Raw genomic sequence first — 20,422 nt, forward strand, 5'->3', positions numbered from 1 at the left:
TTTACTTTAAGCATCCTTCTTATATGGTTCTTCCAAGCATGATTTTACTTGCTTTCTGTCTTTGTTCACGAGATGCCGGATCCCATCATCCATTGCCACAAGAGGGTCCCTTGGAGAAAATCTCCTGGGGGTGCTTCTCACCACAGAGCTTTCCTGCCAAGTCCAGGGTCAGTATCTCCTGCCATGGTCCTGATTAATTCTAGGGAGCATCAACAACTGACTGTATATATATATTATGTGTGAAGTAGCATATCGTAATGATTTGGTATCAAACTACCTGACTGTGAATCCTAACTTTACCAACTTACCTTTTGATCGATTGCTTATTACTTGAGTTTGGGCAAGTTACTTCTCTGTACCTTAATTGTCTCATCTCTACAATGAGATCATGATAGTGCCTCCTCATAAGGATATTATAAAGTTTAAATGGGATAGCCATGTGCTTAGAACAGAACCTGGCACATAAGAAAGAAGCTCTCAATCAATATTAGCTCTCATCACATTTAATTAATAATAATCAAAATCACTTCAATAGAAAACTCTTAACAGTTAACAGATACAATTTCTCTATTTAAAGTGTCCTAAGGAAGGAGGACCAGAATGAATGGTATTCCTCTATTTATAGACAAGTTAATGTGGAGGCTCATAACAGTTAAATTTGGTTTGAGGAATGGCTCTAAAAGGCTAAATTTGAACTAACTTGTTAAAACCCTGGTTCAATGTTTTAACCAAGTTTCTTGTCTAAAACACAAATCACCTTTCCAAGAGTTAGATCACATAGAGTCAAGGAGAAACAGGATCTATGAACTCACTGGGAATATTTCTCAAATGTTAAGGGGTTGACTTTCTCACTAATTGGCTAATTAACTTTTGGTCCTTTGACTTCACATGTCATGGGATCAAATCCATTGGAAGTAAATTAGATAGACTCACCAAGGAATATGACTTTCTTACTCCTTTATCTTTTTCAAGTAAATTAATAATGAATGTCCAGTCACCAAAATTACAGCTCACTCAAGGTTATTTTTACCATGCTGAACTATTTTAGTAGTATATCTAGTCAAACTGGAAATTGGAAAATTTTGCTGCTAAGGGGATTTTCATGCATAGTTTAATAATTCAACTACCTGCGCCCTTGGGCAAAACAAATAGCTTGCAGACTGCTTGTTGGCAAAGTCACAGCCAATTATATTATTTCAAACTTTAAACACCCTCCTCCACTACCACCACCAAAATGTGGGAATTATCTGTAGGAAAAACAAGGATCAGGTCACTACTGCAGCATTGCTTCATTACCATATGTGCATTTTCTTCTTTGAGACCTATGTAAGTTTGATAATTAGTCTTTTTTGGGAAGGAAGAAAATCAGGGAAGCACACCCATGAAAGTGGGCTACTACAATATTATTTCCCTCCAACTCCCAACCCTGCAGAAATTCTAATACTAGATGTTAAATAAGATGGGTTACTCCTCCAACCTTTAAGCACAGCCAAATAAATTATCTCACATATCTATTTAGTAAGAATTGGAAAGAGCGAGGTTAATGGTCAGTATTGAACTTTATCAATTAATTGATAGGCATTGTGAGAAGCATGTTCTAATCAGTTGGGATACATCAGTGAATAAAATTGCCAAAGATCTCTTCCACTGAAAATGAGATTCCACTTCTGGGGGGTGGGGTGTGTGTGTAGAGAAACAGACAATAAATAATATATTTAATAAGTAATTTTTTGGCATGTTAGAAAGTGATATACTCATATTTTATGGGAAAAGAAGTCTGGGGGAAAGCAAATCTGGAGTAGGGGGAGAAGTTGCTGTTTAGAGTGGTTTGGGGTAAAATGGTAGTGCCACAGAAATGGTGCATGATGTATTCATGTGGGGAAGTGGAAGCATGTGGAGAGTGAAGCTATTTATATCTCTATGTTCAGCATAGAAGACCTGCCTAGGTATGAAAAAATATATCTCTTTCTCCCCTTCTCCCACCTGTTCAAGTGCAATACTTGGCCTTGTCTCTCAAGGCCAGAGATGAACTAGATTGTAAAGAAAACGATACTGCTGAGGCTCTCAGATCATATAAGATGCTGCCTAATTTAAGCTCTCTGGGTAGCATATTTCCCATTAGTTGTCCCAATCCACAGTGGTTGAAGGAAGAAAGCATTGAGTGAGAGAGGCAGTTCAATTCAATAAGCACTTATTAGTACCTTTTATTTGCCTAGAATGGCTTTATTCTAGTTAAGTGACAGAAAGATGCAGTTCTTACGGAGCCTTCTACTGTGTTGTAAGACAAACCACAAATAAGTGAATATCTGCGGGGGGGGGGGCGATGAGGCAATACTAAATACATTCACTTTGGAAGAGATATATCACTGTAATCTGGAGTTAGGCCAGGGATTCCTGGAAAAGTGAGAGCAAGGTTAGACTTTTGTAAGTGTAAGCGTGGTAATGGAGGCGATTGGGGAAGGGACAATGGCATTCCAAGAAGACAGAAGCAGACTGCTCCTGGGATAGTTAAGGGAGAGAAGTCTGGCGGAGGGACTTTATGATTAGGAGGAATTAACCACTAGCCTAACACAAGCATCTTCACACTCCAAAGTCTTAAATAGGGGAGGGGTCATTTATAGTAAACAGACTGTTGTCACCTCCCTGCAGGCACAAAGCTGGACTGGAGGAGCCCAGTTACAGAGGTGATTCTATTACCTTTCACCTTAGAAAGTCAAATGGAGATGCAAGATAATTAAATCCAAAACACCAAAAGGGCGCTTTTGTTTCTTCAATTACATGGATGTGTCCTACTCGTCTGAAAGTATGGCCTTGCTTCTTTCTGTCATTATAGTCATATGTAGGCTTTGGACATCAGTCAGCAGAAAGTTTAAATACAGGATTGACCTGGAAAGAGAGAAAAAGAGAAGCAAAGGAAAGCTGTTAGAACAAGGCACCCTCAGGATACCGCTTCCGCAGGCCACCCAGGGTGCTCAGCCGTGGAAGGCACCTATACTCTACTTCTGTGGGCAATCCTGAGAAGCTGGTCAATCTGCAGCCCAGCAAAGGCCAGCCCCCAGCAGAGAGCTCTGTCCACGCGTAAACCAAGATTTGGGGAAGGAGTAGGATGGGTCTTGAGGTTGGCATTTTCTTTGGTTCTCTCCTCTGCTCATGCCCTCACCTAGACCCACCCCATCCCATCTCACTCCCCAGGTTTTTGACACACTCTCCTAATCAAGACCCCAAGAAGCCCCCTGCCGTGGCGCCTGCTCCCCTCGAAGCAACCGCTAAGACCCGGAGAAGTGGAATTTCATTTTGAAACCCCGATGCCGCGCGGGGGCCAGCGCTGGGCATGCTCAGTAGCCACGGCGCGCCTGGCTGCTGCTCGCACTGCACTGGCCGCACCACCCGCCGGATCCAGGGCTGCCGCGGGAGTCTACCCACCCTCTTCGCGGCTGCTGCTGCTGCGGGGCTTCCAGAAGGCCAAGCATTAGCTGTCTCGGAGCACCTCGGCCCCCAGCCTGCTCAGCCACCTCCTACTCTTCTTCCTCTCCCCTCTCTCAGGGAGGCGAAGCTGGGGCGGCTTTCTGTGGGCGCTGCAGACCGCTTCTGCAAACCCTTCGAGGACCTGCGAACGAATCCCGGAGCGCAGACCCCTCGGCGGTGGCTCTTTCTAATAACACTTTGCCTGAAGTAGGGTCTTGGTGGAGTTTCTCCTCCACCTCTCAATGCAAACACTATGCGGACCGCAGTCGGCTTCCCTGTGCTGTGCCTGCTTCTTAATCTTCACGCTGCAGGTAAGGGGTTGCCTGGTGGAGCTGGAGCTGGGGATGCGATGGGAAGGAAACTGCACATGCTTACGGACTCTAGGAAAAGCTTGGCTAGCAAGGAAAGCCTTAGGAAGGCAAAGCAGGACAGTACTGACAGGGAAGGGGTGAGGGAGTCGTGCACCTGTTGGAAGCCTGAGGCGGAAAACTTAAGCTAAAATCAGCTCTTGATTTGTCCTTACCTAGTACGAGTAATACTGAACATTCGCATGATGACTATAGGTTTGCTTCCCCTTCCGCTCCCCTCCAGCTAGACTCCCTGATCCTGTTTGTAGGCTATGCACTTGACTGCCAATTTTTCAGGAGACAGACAAGCCATCCTGCTGGTTGTAACCTTTCCTACTGCAGCGGCTACATCTGTAAGGTCTCCTGGTTTAGCTAGAGCTCAGAGGGATGCATTGGCTGTAACCTGATGGACCCCATCTCCACCCAAAAGGTCGAAATACGTGGTTCACATTAAGGATGCCGCTCCGTGCTCCTTTGGCCCCCGCTCTTGTCACTCGAATATCCTAAACCAATAAGAGGAAGGGACGGTTTAAAATAGAACCTGTCTTCTCTTTCAGCGTCATGGTCAGCGTCCGAGGGCACTGAACAAAAAACTCAAGCACAGTTTCAAACCTGACAACCCTGGGGGTAGACACATTCCCTGGGAAAGCTTTGATGAGGTCTAGCCAAGAGTCACAGTGAGAGTGCTCCCAAATGTAAATATATGTGGTATCAGAGCCAGTATCAGGTTTCGAATGGAAGCAAACCTTCGAAAGTACATGGGGGATTTATATGCGATGTCACTACAGACCCTGCTTTTGGATACGTGCAGCCTCTATGTAATGCAAGGACTTGCTGGACTGAATCCTTTATCATTTTTACACTCACATGAGCCAAAATAGAATATGGCAGAGAGATTTTAGGAACCCTACTGCGACAGCAGCTGTGCGTGCAGTAGGTCTGTAGTAACCAAAGACTAGGTGTTTTCCATGAATTTGCTTGTCATACAATCACGCACGTCCGTTCATTCCTTCAATTAACATTTATTGAGGATGTGCTATGTTCCCGGGGTAATGAGTTGAATCATGGTTGTGAAATTACAGTTTCTGTGCTATCTTTTGAAAAGAGTGGGTGAGTCTTTTTTTATGTGTGCAATAATGAGAGTAAAAGATAGTGCTTTCTGATTTTTATCTAATGGTATTTTAATGTATTGTGAATCTCTCAAAGAAGCAATGCATAGGAATATAAAGGCTATAATTATGAACACATTTTAATTGTTATAATTATGCAGTTATATTGTGGAAATGTCGGTAGTTCTTTGGCACCTTTTGAAAACTAGAAATAGCCATGACTTGGTCCTTAAATTATTTGCAAACAACTGTAATGAAACCTTTTATTACCACATATAATTCTTTAATGTTGAAATATGGGATGAAAATATACACATTGGGGTGAGTTTTACGTATTGCTTAATGATAGCACTGATACAAACTTTCACTATAAAAAAAAGTGCCTCAATTCTTACCAAGTTTAGGAATGATTTAGCTGATCTATCAGATATTGGAGTGTAGTTTTTTCCAAAAATTAATGTATAAACAACTCTAAATATCACATTTAATGTACTTTGACTATAGCTTAAAAGTTATACATAAACTTAAAGCTAAGTAGGTGGAAAACATTTCTAAATTTATTGTAGATGATCATTTGAGATGAGGTAAATAGAGGAGTTTTGTTCATCAAAGGAGAAACCTAGAAGCCTGTAGCCCTAGATTCCACCTGGAGCTCAGGCAAAGGGTGTATTACCAAAGACAAACCAATCCATCTCTACTTTGATTTCTTAATTTGCAAAAATAAATAAATAAAAAGATTATTCAACCACTTTGAATTTAACAAGGCAATGCACTGAAGGACTATCTTTTTCAGATTTTACTTGCAAGATGCTATATAGAAATTAATTGAATTCATACTTCACATAGTGCTTTTGATAGGTGTTTTTTTCACAGCAGATTGCAAGTTTAATATTGAGGCTGTCTTGCCAGTTTCATTTTGAATGCATTTTAATTTCAAACAGCAATTTGTGGGTCACAAGCTGTCATCAGATTAAAATTCATCACAGTTATCTCATAACATTGTTAGGACTTTTCATTAGAACTGAAACAAACACAGATTTCTTGATCTAAGCTACTGTAGGTTTGGGTAATCAGAAAGTGAGTGGGTGAGAGGAGAAAGATCAAGAAGTCACTGATTTTTCTACTTGTTGAATGTTTGAGTTTTGTTTGTTTGTTTGTTTTTCTCTTCTCTCAGGACAAAAGTAGGCTTTATAAAGAAGGGAAATGAATTCTATATATTTAGGCCTCTTTGACTAAAAAGCTAATTGATCCATTTTGGTTAAAGCCCAGGATACCAGCAACTACTTTATGCTGGCTGAACTGATGACATGTTAGAACCCTTTAAGTATGGGAGAAATGGACTGACAGGATGTGAGTGTGCTTCTTAGCGATACTAGGAATTGTTGACTTCGATATAGTGATAAGGTAGCAAATCATTTTCAACTTGAGTACCATCTTTAATTATTTGGTTATGATTGCCTGAGTCACTATGCAAAAAATTTTTTTTCAAATGATTCTGACCAATCCTGAGTTCTGATTGACTCAATAGGGAGAAGTATTCTGGTCTCTTTGTAATTGTGGGAACAAAAAGGGGAAGGGGGTGTGAGACTATGCTGTGTAGTTAACATGTCTGAGTGAGATAACCCTAACAAATTATTGAGTATGGAGCTTGTTAAAGAACCTGGACTCAACTGTATCCACGGCACCTGATATTCATAGATACCCTTAGCAAGAAAAGTTATAATTATTCTCCATCCAGCTGCTTACTGTACAGGTAAGAAAACTAAGATCCAGTAAATGATAGATAGTAAAGTATTTACTTTAAATAGTAAAGTGCCAGTTTATAGCATAGTCAGAATGAAAACCCAGGCTCCCAGACCTGTGATTGCATATTGTATAAAATCATACACTACTTCTGATAGGTGAGGCCACCATTGAGTTAGTGGTGCCAAATTCTTATTACCTAACTGTCCTCATTCTTTACTCCTTCTGTGAACTAATATAATATATAAACTCCAGTTGAAAAGACCACTTCAAGAGTATCCAAGAAAGTAACCCAATAAAGCTACCCCAATAATATGGATGGTAAAAAATATTATGTGGAAGATGTACAGATAGTTTATTTTCTTCAGTGTTTCTTCTTTTTCTTTGCCCAAAGAACCATACTCTGTTTTAGGAGATGATATTTTTTGGGTAGTATTCTAGTTACAAAGGAGTGAAGGTCTTGGGGTAGCTTAAAATTTCCCATGTGAAAGCTTCATTTTTCCTAGTGAATGTTTTGCTAAAACAAAACAAAACAAAAAAATTACACAAAACTCATTGCAATGCATCACTCTCTCCTCAAGTTCTGGAAATGGTTCTTTCAAATGTCTGCATTGTTGTTTTATTTTCCTTTTTCTTTTAATTAAATTTATTTGGATGACAATGGTTAGTAAAATTACATAGGTTTTAAGTGTATAGAATTACAATTCTATAATACATTACCTATATATCACATTGTGTGCTCACTGCCCCAGAGTCAGTTCTCCTTCCATCACCATGTACTTGACCCCCTTGACCCTCTTCTACCACCGCCCTTGCCCCTGACCTTCTGGTAACAACTAAACTTAGTCTGTGTCTATGAATTTTTGTTTCTTTCTTTGTTTGTCTTGTTCCTTTGTTGCTTTCAGTTTTATATCCCACATATCAGTGAAGTTATCTGGTTCTCGAGCTTTTCAGTCTGACTTATTTTGCTTAGCATAATAATCTCAAGAACCATCCATGTTGTTGCAAATGGCACTATTTCATCTTTTCTTATGGCAGAATAGTATTCCATTGAGTTTATAACTACATCTTCTTTATTTAATCATCGATTGAAGGACACTTTAGTTGTTTCCATGTCTTGGCTACCATAAATAAAGCTGCAATGAACATTGAAGCACATATATCTTTACGGATAAATGTTTTCATTTTTTGGGTAGATACCCAGGAGAGGGATTGCTGGGTCATATGGTAATTCTATTCTTAAATTTTTGAGGAGCCTCCACACTGCCTTCCTTAGTGGCTGCACCAATCTGCATTCCCACCAACAGTGTATGAGGGTTCCTTTTTCTCCACAGCCTCTCCAGTACTTATTATTTGTCTTGTTGATGATAGCCATTCTAACAAGTGTGAAGTGATATCTCACTGTGGCTTTTATTTGCATTTCTTTGATGATTAGTGATGTTTAGCATTTTTTTTCATATGTCCACTGGCCATCTGTATGTCCTCTTTAGAGAAATGTCTATTCAGGTTCTCTGCCCATTTTTTAATTGAATTGTTTGTTTTTATGCTATTGAGTTGTATAAGTTCCTTTGTATTTTGGCTATTAGCCCCTTATCAGTGGTGGTGTTTGTAAATATCTTCTCCCATTTGGTTGGTTGCCTCTTTGTTTTGTCGATGGCTTCTTTTGCTGTGCAGAAGCTTTTTAGTTTGACATAACTTCTGTGCATTGTCCTTACTATTAGATTTTCTAGATGGCACAGGCTGCTTTCAATGTACATTCTGAAGATGCCTCTTCATTCTCAAAGAATGCATAGGAAGGGTTCCTATGATGGGACCAAAAGGATCAACAAAGCACCACCCTCCAAAGGAAGGGTAGACTGATAGAAATATAGTTATTCTTTAAGATTTTAAGATGTCTTTTCTTAAAGAACAATCAGTTAGAACTCCAGAATTAGTTTTCCTTCTTCAAAATGACTCAATACAGTCCTTACAATGGCCCAGATTCTACTATATTCTATCCCCTAATAACCAGTCTAATATCATCTCTCACTACTCTCCTCTTTTTTTGTCACTTTACAGCCAGCTTGGTCTCCTTTCTGTTCCAAAAAAGAGTTGCCCACCTCATATATTTTGCTTTTTTTCTTTGTCCGAAACATTCTTTCTTCATTTTAGGTCTTTACTCAAATGTTACTTTCTCAATGAGGCCCTCACTATCCTATTTAATATTTCACCTTCCCTTGCCCCCCCCCAAAAAAAACCTCCAATGCCTCTTCTCTGCTTTACTTTTTTCCCAGAGGTCTTTCACCACCTACCATACCAAATATTTTACTTACTTGTCTTGTTTATTGCGATTTCCCCTATCCCCATTAAAACGTAAGCTCCTTGAAGGCACAGATATTTGTCTATTTTTCTGCTGTATCTATCACAGATCCTGCTCAGCATAGCACCTGGGGCAGGGCCTGGCATAAAAGCTACTAATGATTCAATAAATACGTTGAGTAAATAAAAACAGCACAGTGATTTTGCTGGTCTATTTTTTTTGCATTTAATTTCTTCTTGGCACCCATGCAAGATACACTTAGTCAACTTAGCCACTTCCAGAATGAACTTAAACAGAGCTCATTTATCCAAAACTCAGGTTGCTCTCCAGGAGCCTTGCATGCCCAGGGGTATACATTCTCAGACAGCCTTTGCTACTATTATGAACTGAAGGGCAACAAAGGATGTGCTTGCAAGAGACCAGAACCACCCATCAACTCAATGGCAAAGTCCTTCGAACTGATGGCCAGGTGCTGTGTATTCCAAATGCCTTGCTGGTTGGCTATCTTTTTACTTCTTAGTAAAATACCTTATACATGTAAGGGTGGCTATAATAATGTGAAAAAATTCATGCAGCTAATTGACAAACAGGGTTTAAGGCACTAAGACAAATCTGTCTGCTTCTTTGGCATTTAAAAAACCTGTGCATATGTGCATAGAAGGTCACACATTCCTAGCACTATAGAGATTGCATATTCTATTGGAGGTCACATTCAGCTTTCTCTTCTTCAGCCTCTCTACTAACTGCAGTCTTCATCCTATCATCCTGCTGTTGAATGTAATTAAGGTGAAAAGCTATCTTCTTCTTACCAATGAATATTGACAACATTAATCTAATTTTATCTCTTTCTGATGTTTTGAAAATTCTCCCACTGATTTCCATGCATAGCCACTACTTCCTAGAGCCCCTCTTATCTCAGTGGCCATTCCTTAGTTTGTACTTTTAAGTCTACTGCTGAGTATTATTTAATGGTTAGTGTTCTCTAGAATGTATATGTCCTTGGTTTTTTGGGTTTTTCTTTTCCTTTTCTCTCTGTACAACCTCCCTGGATAATTACATTCAGACCTGCAGATTAAAGGTTCCTAAATCTACATTTCCATCTCAGATATTTCTCCTGAACTCTAGTCCTATAATTACAATTGCCTAGGAGTAATTAGATATCCCACAAGCATCTTATATCCAGCTGTTAATACTCAGCACTTCCCATCATAATTGCCCTTGTTTCTATATTTCCTGTCATTGTGACTAACACAGGGATCCCCCATAATCGCCCAAACCTAAAACTAATAGCTCATCCTGTACACTTCCTTTCTTTGCTGCTTTCATCCAAAATGTCACCAAGTCTCCCCAAGTCTCCTTTACTCTCGGTGTCTACATCACTGCCTTGAGATAAGTCCTTATTTCTCATATAGTATATTATAATAACCTACTATCAAATCCATCCTTTATAATGATGTCAGGGATAAACCTCTAAAAAGCATGTTTTTTTTTAATCATAGTCTCTCTTTGTAAAATTCTTTAATACAGCTATTTCCTTTCTCTTAGAATTAAACCCGAACTATTAGCATATCAGATCTTTCCTAACTCCATCATTTTTTCCTGTCATTATGTTCTCCTCTGCACACTGTGATCATACTAAGACAACATTTCTTTTGGTTTGCCATGCCTCTCATCCTTGTCACATACTATTCCATCTAAAGTATCCACACTGTGCTTCTTTTTCACAATAACTCTTTCTCCAATTTCAAATCTTGGTCAGACATTACCTACTTTGAGAACCCTTCCTTTGAACCCCACCTCATTCAAGTAGCTTTCCTGGGTTTTCCTTTTGGGCCTTATATAGTCCTCTATTAATGGAGTGAACCTGAATATAACAGAATTGTAGCTTTTATCTATGTATACCCATTCCCTAGAACTGCGCTCATTACCTAGTATATCATCAATAGATGTTTAGTGAATGAAAAAATGTATTCAGGATGTATTTGGCAAAATAAATTATGATAAATTAAGTTACATTGATAAAAGAGATAATATCTCATTTTCATGACCATAAAACATAGAATTGACTTTACTACTGCTCCTTCAATCCAGCTTTCATTTATTGGTTGCAAAGAAGTGGAAATGGGACAGGAAAGCTTTCATTTAAACATGGTCTCTAAGATAAGTTTGTGTTTCATGGGCATGATGCTAGTTACAGTACAGTTGTGTGTTGAACTCCTCCTAGATAAATAGACATTCCTACATGATTTCCTACTACTTCAGACTAGGAATGAGATGAATGTCTTTATTTTAATGAGATCAGGCAATTAGATAAGGGCCATAGCATGCATCTATGTACTAAGGAATGACCCAGAACTCCTAATCCTGATTACTGATTATTATCTATCCTGTCATAGCAAACATGAACCACTGACACATTCAAAATCAGGTGGGAGGGGTGTCCGGTTAGCTCAGCTGGTTAGAGCGTGGTGCTGATAATACCAAGGTTGCTGGTTCGATCCCCACATGGGCCACTGTGAGCTGCGCCCTCCATAAGAGAGTCAACTATGTCATTGTAGCATGAAAGCAATGTGTAACCAATGACCATGGCTGTTCCCCAATAAAAAGATAAACACACACACCACACACACACAAAATCAGGTGGGAGTGTGAGGATGTGGGTTCAATAAATCAAGACCAAAAATAATCCAATACTCCCTTGCTCCCTGAAACAAACACCAAACCATCATAGAAAAGTTCTGAGTATTTGTATGGTTATATAGATTTCTTTCTCTTTTTATGTGTAGACAAAGTCTTAATAGAACCATAAAGTTTTGGATCCCACACATTTTTTTCTTATGGGAGACATGCTTGCACCTGAGGAATGGAGGCTGGTTTATGAATAATAAAAGGCACTTTTTATGAGATGATGGGATCACACATCAAAAGCCCATTTATTGCCATTAGCATTAATGATAACTTAGGTGTTATGTTTTATGGTAAGTTTATTGTTAAAAGTTTTAAAAACTGTTTGTAAAGTCAAATATAAAAGGTAGAGAAAGCCTTTTTTCCCTTTAAAAGGGGATTTTGAAAGATCTTACTTGGCCCACGAGTGCATTCTTTGTCTTCAAAGCACTTACAAATGCTGACACACTTAGAATAGCATTGATATTTCCCAACATCAAGGATTTTAATAGCTTTGAAGAAAATATTTAGTTGTAAAATATTACTTTCTGATTACATTTTCTAATGTTTATTCACCAAATAATGTAACTGTAAGTGTCTATTATCATGATATTTGCCACAGAATGACCATTAGCAAATTTACATTGTCAATATTAGCACTTCCCATTTAAACAGAACCTAGACTTTCCTTATAATCAAATCTCATTCAATTTCAGTTTTTTAAGATGTTGGTGTCAGTTATGGGCAAACAACAATGCAAAACTAATTGTTTACTAAATGAAGCAGCAGTCTAGACAATATATTTTAATTGCACTGAAATAAATACCAAGTTCAGTGAGGACATGAATTATTTTTCTCCTAGTTCAGACCTGAAGTGATGTCCATTTTCTAAGTAAAATGTGCAGAATCCCTAGACCACTGGTTCTTTGGTAAAGAACGCTGAATGAGCGCAGAGCAAGAACGTCTCACAGTGATTCACTGGCCTATACAACAACATGGACAGAGCAAGACTCTACTGCTATTTCACTACAGTAATGATCCAGTTCCTGGTGGAGACTAGAGGGAAAAGGAAGCAATATACAAAGCTGTACCAGGTCAGCGCCCATCACTGGGTTACTTTTACTTAACTGGGAAAGGTGGTCAATACAAAGGATGACAAGTATGATGAGTTCATTGGACAGGCCATCAAACCATGAACATGAAGGTGTAGTTTTCAGTTGTAAGCAATTTACTCTCTTTGCCTTGTTGATTCAAGTCAGTTTTATAATTATCCTTGGAAGGAAATGAAATAGCTTAAACAGAGAAGTAAAGAGAAATTTGAAATAAAGGGGGGAAATGCCATATTTTTAGATAATTTAGCAGGATACCATAGTAGTTAAGACCATGGATATTGTGGTCAGGTTCAAATCCAGGCGTGATCACTTACCAGCTCTGTAACTTAGGACAGGTTCCTTAATCTTTCTAAGCCTCAATTTCCTGTTCTTAAAATGAAGACTATATAGCATACAACTGTAGGGTTGTTGTGTATTAAACAGGATAATGTATGTAAAGCAGCACTGACTTAGTAAGTGTCATTGTACATGTTAGGTCTTATTTGATTAGGGGTGGGAGAGGTCATGCTATAAATTGTTAACTAGTGTCTTGGAGCAATATTTCCTTCTTTTTGTGTTTGTGCCAGTGCTGGAGAAGCACACATGCCCAAGAGAGATCTGGATTCCAACTGTTTTCTCAGTTGGGCCTTATCTGCATAATTTTCCTCTACTATAATCACGAGCCTAATGAAATGGGAGGGTTTTTAGTGGATTGTGAAGCTCTAAAACATCCACCATAGCTTTTGACCGCTGAGAGGCTGGGGAGAGCGAGGCCAGGCCCAAGATGTCAGATCTCATTCTCCTTCCAGCCCTTCTGTAGCCACCCCCCCAACTCCTTCAATAAAATGGTTTGATCTTCTCCCTAATAAATCCACCTATTCCCCAAATCTGTCTCCTAATGTCTTACCTAAAAGTTTCATCTAAACATGGTGTCTACCATCATATCTTCAGCAAATCCTTATTTAACTGAATGCGAAGTGCAGATTTTTCTTGGATTTACCCGAAGGTTAATGAAAATGTGTGACATTTACATAAATATCATAAGTCTGAGCTATCTAGTTCCTATTACACTGCCTTGCTTTACAGGTAGTCTAGACTTATCCCGTGAGCCACCTCCCTAGTTAGTCTCTCTAGGGACTCACAATGGGTGAGACGTTCAAGCATGTGATCGGGGCTGCAACTCATAGCTCTATAGGCCTTCTGTAGGATTGCTGCTCTGGCAATGCTTCTCCTCTACTGACCAACAGACACTCTCCTGCTCACTATTTGTAGCCCACGGAGCTTCTAAACCATCAGGCTCCAGGTCCACATGGAAAGCTGCCTGTGGTTCTGTGAACACTGGGAGAAGCAGGGCTCTTTGACGGTAAAAGAAAGGCAGGGAGGGGGCATAGAGATGGGAAGACCCTCTATCCAGGCTCTGCTGTCCAGCCACCTGATCTGCCAAGACTCTTCTCCTATGCTAATTTTTTTGTCTTTTTTTTTATTAGTTTCATATGTACAAAACAACAAATGATTAGACATTTACACCCCTCACAAAGTGATAGCCCCCCCCCTTCCCCCAGTCAGTAGAGGGGTAGTACCCCTCTGGCATCGTACATAGCTATTACAATACCATTGACTATGTTCTCTTATGCTAATTTTATTTCAGGTGATCTGTTATGTATGGCCCCAGTCTGGTTCCCTTGGAAACTTACATGGCATCAGAAAACTTAGAATTCCACTGGTGGAAACTTTTCCATGGTGCTGCCCTCCTCTATGCAAATCCAAGGTCACAGTCAGGCAGATGTTTCAGTGCCTCTAAACATTTCACAGCAGTTAAGAAGCTCCCTGGCAGAATTCTCACAGGTGCCCACATGTCTGGTCCAGTTGGGCATGGCTCTGGGCATCCTTGGACACCTCTGAACCTCTAGAGCATCAGGCTTGCCCATCAGGTGCCCACTGGTTACTTGGGGTGATTTGTTTCCTCAAACTGGAAAGCCTGATATTTAGAGTGCTTGGATTATAAATATTATCATGCTGTTTATAACTACTAAACCTGAGCATTAGCTGAAGCTATGAAAATATCATAAAAGGGTCTCCTCTCCAGATAAACATTAGATTTCATAGGGAAGTGACGAATATTATAAGAAAAGAAGGAAAATACAAATGAGTATTTGCTAAATCCCTAGGATGTTTTAAACTCGACACCAGGTGCTTTTTTAAGATAATCATTTCATACTTTAGGGTAAGAAGTATGTTCTGAAATGGCATGCTCGGACTTTAGAAACAGCAAAAATATACTCTAACTCATGCAGCATAGTAAAAAAACAAGCAAACAAAAACAACAACAACCAAACTTAGGCTCTAGAATCTGACTGCCTGGGTTTGAATCCCGTCTCTGCTATTTACTGTTTTTCTCTGTGCCTCCCTTTTCTTATTAAAAAAAATACCATAATAACTACCTCATAGGGTGGTTTAAGGATTTAAAGAGCTAATGCATAAGGCCCCACAGCATGGGGCCTGGAATTTTAAGTATATTCAATAGATAGTAGCTACAAGAGTTATCATATTAACATGTGAAACCTTTTATTGGTTCTATATTTCAGCTCCCATACGTGAAAAGAAAAATGTACAAGTTGACTTGAAACAGTCCATTAAAAAGAAATCATTCTAAAGCCTTCTTGTAAGAAGGGCCTGCTATGAAAATCAAATTGGCATGCCCCTATTTTTAAAAATACCAGTAGAATCTTTGCCTCATAAATTGAAAAATGTCCATAATTAGCAAGTTTGTGTTGGAAGGAATAAATTCTGTTTTCCAAAATGAAGTATACAAGAGAGAAAAGTCCTATAACCATTAAGGCTATGTAATCATGGGCAGTCCTTCTAGTGAAGTATCCCAGTCCTCAGATAGGATATAGTATCCTCACTCCCGCTGTTCCACTCTACAGACTATCTGAATTCACAAGATCCAACCAGAGCCAACATATCCTACTTCTAATGCTGGACTTTCTCCTTGTCCACATAAACCTTGAAAACTATGCATTGCTTGGCTTGCGTTCTCCAGTTTGAAGACCCTGTCCACATGCCTTTTGTGTGTATTGGAAGGGGAGGGGGTGTGCTTCATGAAACTAGAGTTTCCACACGTGCATTCTGGGAATCAGGCATCCTGTCGTCCCTGGAGTTAAGTACTGCTCAGTCAGCATAAATTCCCAGTGGGTGCAGGATCCATCCTCCAGTCCAGGCCTGTCCTGTACCTAAAACAAAAGTGCCTCTGGTTCCCATACTTCTCCCTGCAGCATCAGCAACCACTGCTGGCAGCCCTACCCTCACCCCCACCCCAGTCCCTGATGTCTTGAAGTTCACCCTCTGGAGCTGTGTGCTCAGGCTGAGCCTCCATCTCCAACTTCCTCCTTCATCTCTGTCCCAATTGAAGTGTGTAGTTCTTGCTTCCCATTGCAGCAGAGGTGTCTTCTCAACTAGCTATGTATTAGAAAAGATGTGACACACCCATCTACTCCGGTAAGAATAGCTGTTTATTACATGGTCCTTCCCGAGTAGATGTCCGTTTTGCTAGGGAATTATGAGAGAGCAGTGCTCTAGCCCAGTGGTATTAATTTCAAATGATGGATTAAGGGACTAGAACAGGATGGAGTAGAAGTGTTCACCTGCCTTGTACCCCTCACATTTCTAAATGCAGGCAAAGGGACCAGGACAGGACTCTCTTCTAGTGGTCACTGTGAACTTCCTTCCTCACCCTTCTCTCCTGCCCTAATATTTGGGGGTTTATATCTCCAAGTATCATTGTTGTGGCAATATGTTAATTTTTTGTATTTTCTAATGTTCATTTTGCTGTGTTTTAATAGAACTCCTAATCTACTATGAGAATTATTCTTAAGGCAGATTCTTCTTTTTCTTTGTCTTGCAATTAGAGCCCAGCCTTCAAAAGTCATCTGGAGAACTCTACTATTGGGTTGTCGGAAAAGTCATGACGTATTCTTCTATGTTTTTCGCTACAAATATGTGTCATGACTTTTCCGACAACCCAATATAAAAATAATGGATATCATTTACTGCCTCTATAATTAAGTGTAAATAACATTTGCATAACAACAATGACTGATGTATAAAAATTAGATGTTACAAATGTACTGCTTCACTACTTAGTAACTGCATATAGAACTCAATTCCTACGATTTCTGCAAAAGTTAGCATTTTACAGCTTTCTAGCCATATCATCATTTTTCTCCACTTCTGCATTTTCCCAGAAGGCATATCTTGATGTAGGTCTTCTCTTAATGGCCATGTTGAATTTAAGAGATAGTAGCACTTACTGTTGTCAACTTTTCCTCCAAGCATCCTTCCACTCAGTTATTCAGGAACTAGGGGGCAGCTGACAGCTTCTGTCCGAGCTGACCTAAACCTCACTTCCTCCAGCAGCCTGAGGCCAGTGGTCTTAACCCCATTTCCTTTTCATGACGTATGTCTAGTCACATTGTCCCAAAGGATGCTGTCCTGATTGTATTATGTTCCATTCTTGAATATATATTTATCAAGTGAAAAGTAACTCTATTAAAACTGAGCAAATATCAGGAACTATGAAACCCTTTCATTGTAATTTTACCACCAGCACATAGCACACAGTGGACTTTTTCCTGAAATGGCTGTCAATTCTGTGACTCCCAGTTTTTCACTGCGCAGCTCAACTTTCAATGGGTGAGATAAATAGGAGAAGGTAAGGGATGCCTGGAGTAGTTACTCTTGGCTGGAAGTGGGAGTAGGAACGGCATTTTCTAACAGGATATTTAGGAAATGTGGAGTGTTTATATCAATGAACATGCAGGAAAAGTTTACAAGATGCATTAATTAAAGTCATTTCTTATTCTTTTAGGGTTCAGGTCCTCTCCTACATAGAGGAGAATGGAGTCAGCTCTATAAAAATAGACTAATTATTCTTATATGTGTATGATTTTTAATTTTTATTATAGATATACTAGACACATCACTGGCCAAACATGTGAGACATTTAAATGGTATTTGAGAAGGACACAGCACTTCCTCATGGGATTATGTTTTCATATCCTAATGGTCAATTCCTAAACTAGATTTTAGGAAAACCATTCTCGAAGGAAGAATTCTTTCAATACTATCTTATCCAAGACGTGTTTTGGGGAGGACCATGATGGTTTACAAGTTTTGTAAACTGAATCATTGTTGTCTTGTAGAGACCTTCATTTTATTTTATTTTTATTTTATTTTATTTTACTTTAATGACAAAATATTAATAGCTAGTTTGAAAATGAACTTTTTTTGTCAAATTGCTTGTTTGGTGTCAGGATACAAAACAAAACAAATATACTTGTATACATAATACACATATGTCATTAGAACATAACTAAGACACACAAACTGAATTTTATAAAACTGGCTTTATACATAGACACAACCATAATGGACTCCCTCAAAACAATGATGTGACTTGCTGTTAAAATTTGTAGGCATGACCGTGTTATACCTGGGAGATTATGCTAACAGACCTCATTCATTTGTCACATCCTGGGCAGGCTGTAGTGTTCATTCAGAAGACTCAGTGTTATTACTGTGGGTACTTTTAACTGGAGATTAGTACTGTGGTAACGTCTTGGGTTACCATTACCAATACATATAGAACAACTGGAAGAATCGTTTTACTATTAGTCTCCTTACACCCAAGGGTATCGCTCCTGTAAATTCCCAAAGCGTCTTTTATTGTATTAGGGAAAAACTTACCCTTTTAGAAAAAAATTCACACCTTGTGAAGCCTAACTGAATCAGGGCTTCTTTTTTACTGAAATGCATTGGTAATCTGGTTCTAGATATATAAGAGCCACCTTCATTTTCTGATGGAAAAACCTATGGCTCAGAGTGATGAGGAGACTTGCTCAAGTTCACATCCATGAGAAGAGAGGGGTGGGGGAGGTAACTGAAACTAGAATCTAGGTCCCTTACCTCTTAATTCATTGCCTTTTTTTTTAAGTTGCAGAAAAGGAGTTTATTAGAAGTAAAAATACATTTCAAAGAAGCAGAAGCAGGAGAAAAAGTAGAGAATGGCTCAAGCGCCATTATTGGAAAAGAAAGTACACTCCAAAGAGTTTGGAGTGGCCCCGAGCAGAGGCAAGGCTCAAAATGCTCAAAAAGGCCCATTGCTTTTTAAAAAAGTATGTCTCTTTCCTTTCTCAATATGATTAATAGGCATTTTCTATATAAACTTTCATGGTACTCTGATTTTTAGCTTTTCCTGAGAGGCATTTACAAATCAAATGAGAGCCTCATCCTTTCTCATGTAGAAATTCCTAAGGGACTGTTATCCATTTATATCTCTGTTCTAGAGAAAAAAGTGTTGGCAATGCTTTGTCCCTTCACAAACTGATCAGAGAGCAAAGGTGCCTTTTTTTGATTGCTCACTTTTTCAGGTCTCTTTAGAGACTATTGTTTTATCCTTTTGTACCTTTCATAAGTTACAGATATTGATTTAAGTACTTGCAATACAAGGATTTATTCTGAGAGGGTGTATGCAAGGCCATTCTACCTTGTGCATCCAGGAATGACCAATATTGAATTTGAAATAATGAATCATAATGCACTCCAACTTGACATTACAATTTCATGCACTTCTCTTTCCTTTGTTAAGATTTCTTCAGAGATTATCAAGGTCATATCCAGGATGAAATTTCAATTGTGGAATTTTTAACCATCAAAACTGATTATTCTCATGTAAATGTTACTTCTTTGATAAGTACTTTTATTTTAAGTGCAGATGAGTATATTTGACAAGGTATTTACTAAACATTCTTAAGACTCTACGCAGGTTCCAAACTATTTTCTTTCTTGTTTTCATAAATCACTCTTTCTTGGTTTGCCTCCTACTGTACTACCATTCCTACTCAGTTATCTTTGCCATTTTCTTTTCATCCTAACACTAAATATTGCAATTCTACAGTGCTCTGTCCTATATACTCTCCTCTTCTCTATCTTCCCTCTTTATGAGTCACTTGGCTTTAAATTTTATCTGTATTGGATGACTCATGAATCTCTCTCTCTGTCTCTCTCCAACCATAAACTACACATTTAGTTATCCAACTTCTAATTCAACGTCTTCATTTTGATATTTAGTAAGCATCTCAATCTTAACATTTCTAAAACGTTTACTTGAGTATATTCATAGTGTAGAAGTGAAGGAGGTGATAAAGAGGTGGCATTTGAAGATAGAGAAACAAAACTAATTCCAGACACTAGCTCAGTAGTCCTCAAACTTCAGAGTTTGAATATGAGAAGAATTCGATTAGAAAGGTGACAGAAAGAGATGAAACTTTGGGTTATGAGGACACAATGCAACACACCGGTGATGTATTATAACATTGTACACTTGAAACTTATATAATCTTATTAACCAATGTGACCCTAATAAATTCAATTTAAAAAAAATCCATATTCTTAGGCTACATACATCTCCAGAGATTCTGCTATGGTAGTTCAAGGCTGGGGTCTGGGACTCTGCATCTTAATACCCCAGGCGACTCTGATGCATGGATTTATACACACTTTGAAAAACTCTTTCCTACCTAACGGCTTGATGAGGTTCCTAATATTATGCTGCCAAACTTGGTTCTCATTACTCAGGGACAAGACCGGACTAAGTTTTTTCACATATACAGCTGCAAAAGGCTGAGAATTTTAAATTATGTTTCA

At 38.9% G+C, this 20,422-nt stretch overlaps 1 protein-coding gene across 2 annotated transcripts in view; it reads left to right on the forward strand.

The window, feature by feature from the left end:
- The first annotated feature begins 3,351 nt into the window (after positions 1–3,351).
- The window catches only part of PTPRR (protein tyrosine phosphatase receptor type R), a 248,144-nt gene continuing 231,073 nt past the window's right edge, over positions 3,352–20,422 (forward strand). For both annotated transcript variants that reach the window (XM_019651760.1, XM_019651761.1), the window contains exon 1: positions 3,352–3,776. In XM_019651760.1, coding sequence (XP_019507305.1) covers positions 3,719–3,776 — 58 coding nt within the window. In that variant the 5' untranslated portion in view covers positions 3,352–3,718. The remainder of the gene's footprint in view (positions 3,777–20,422) is intronic.

Source organism: Hipposideros armiger, unplaced genomic scaffold, assembly GCF_001890085.2.
Source record: "Hipposideros armiger isolate ML-2016 unplaced genomic scaffold, ASM189008v1 scaffold_166, whole genome shotgun sequence".
NCBI lineage: Eukaryota > Metazoa > Chordata > Mammalia > Chiroptera > Hipposideridae > Hipposideros > Hipposideros armiger.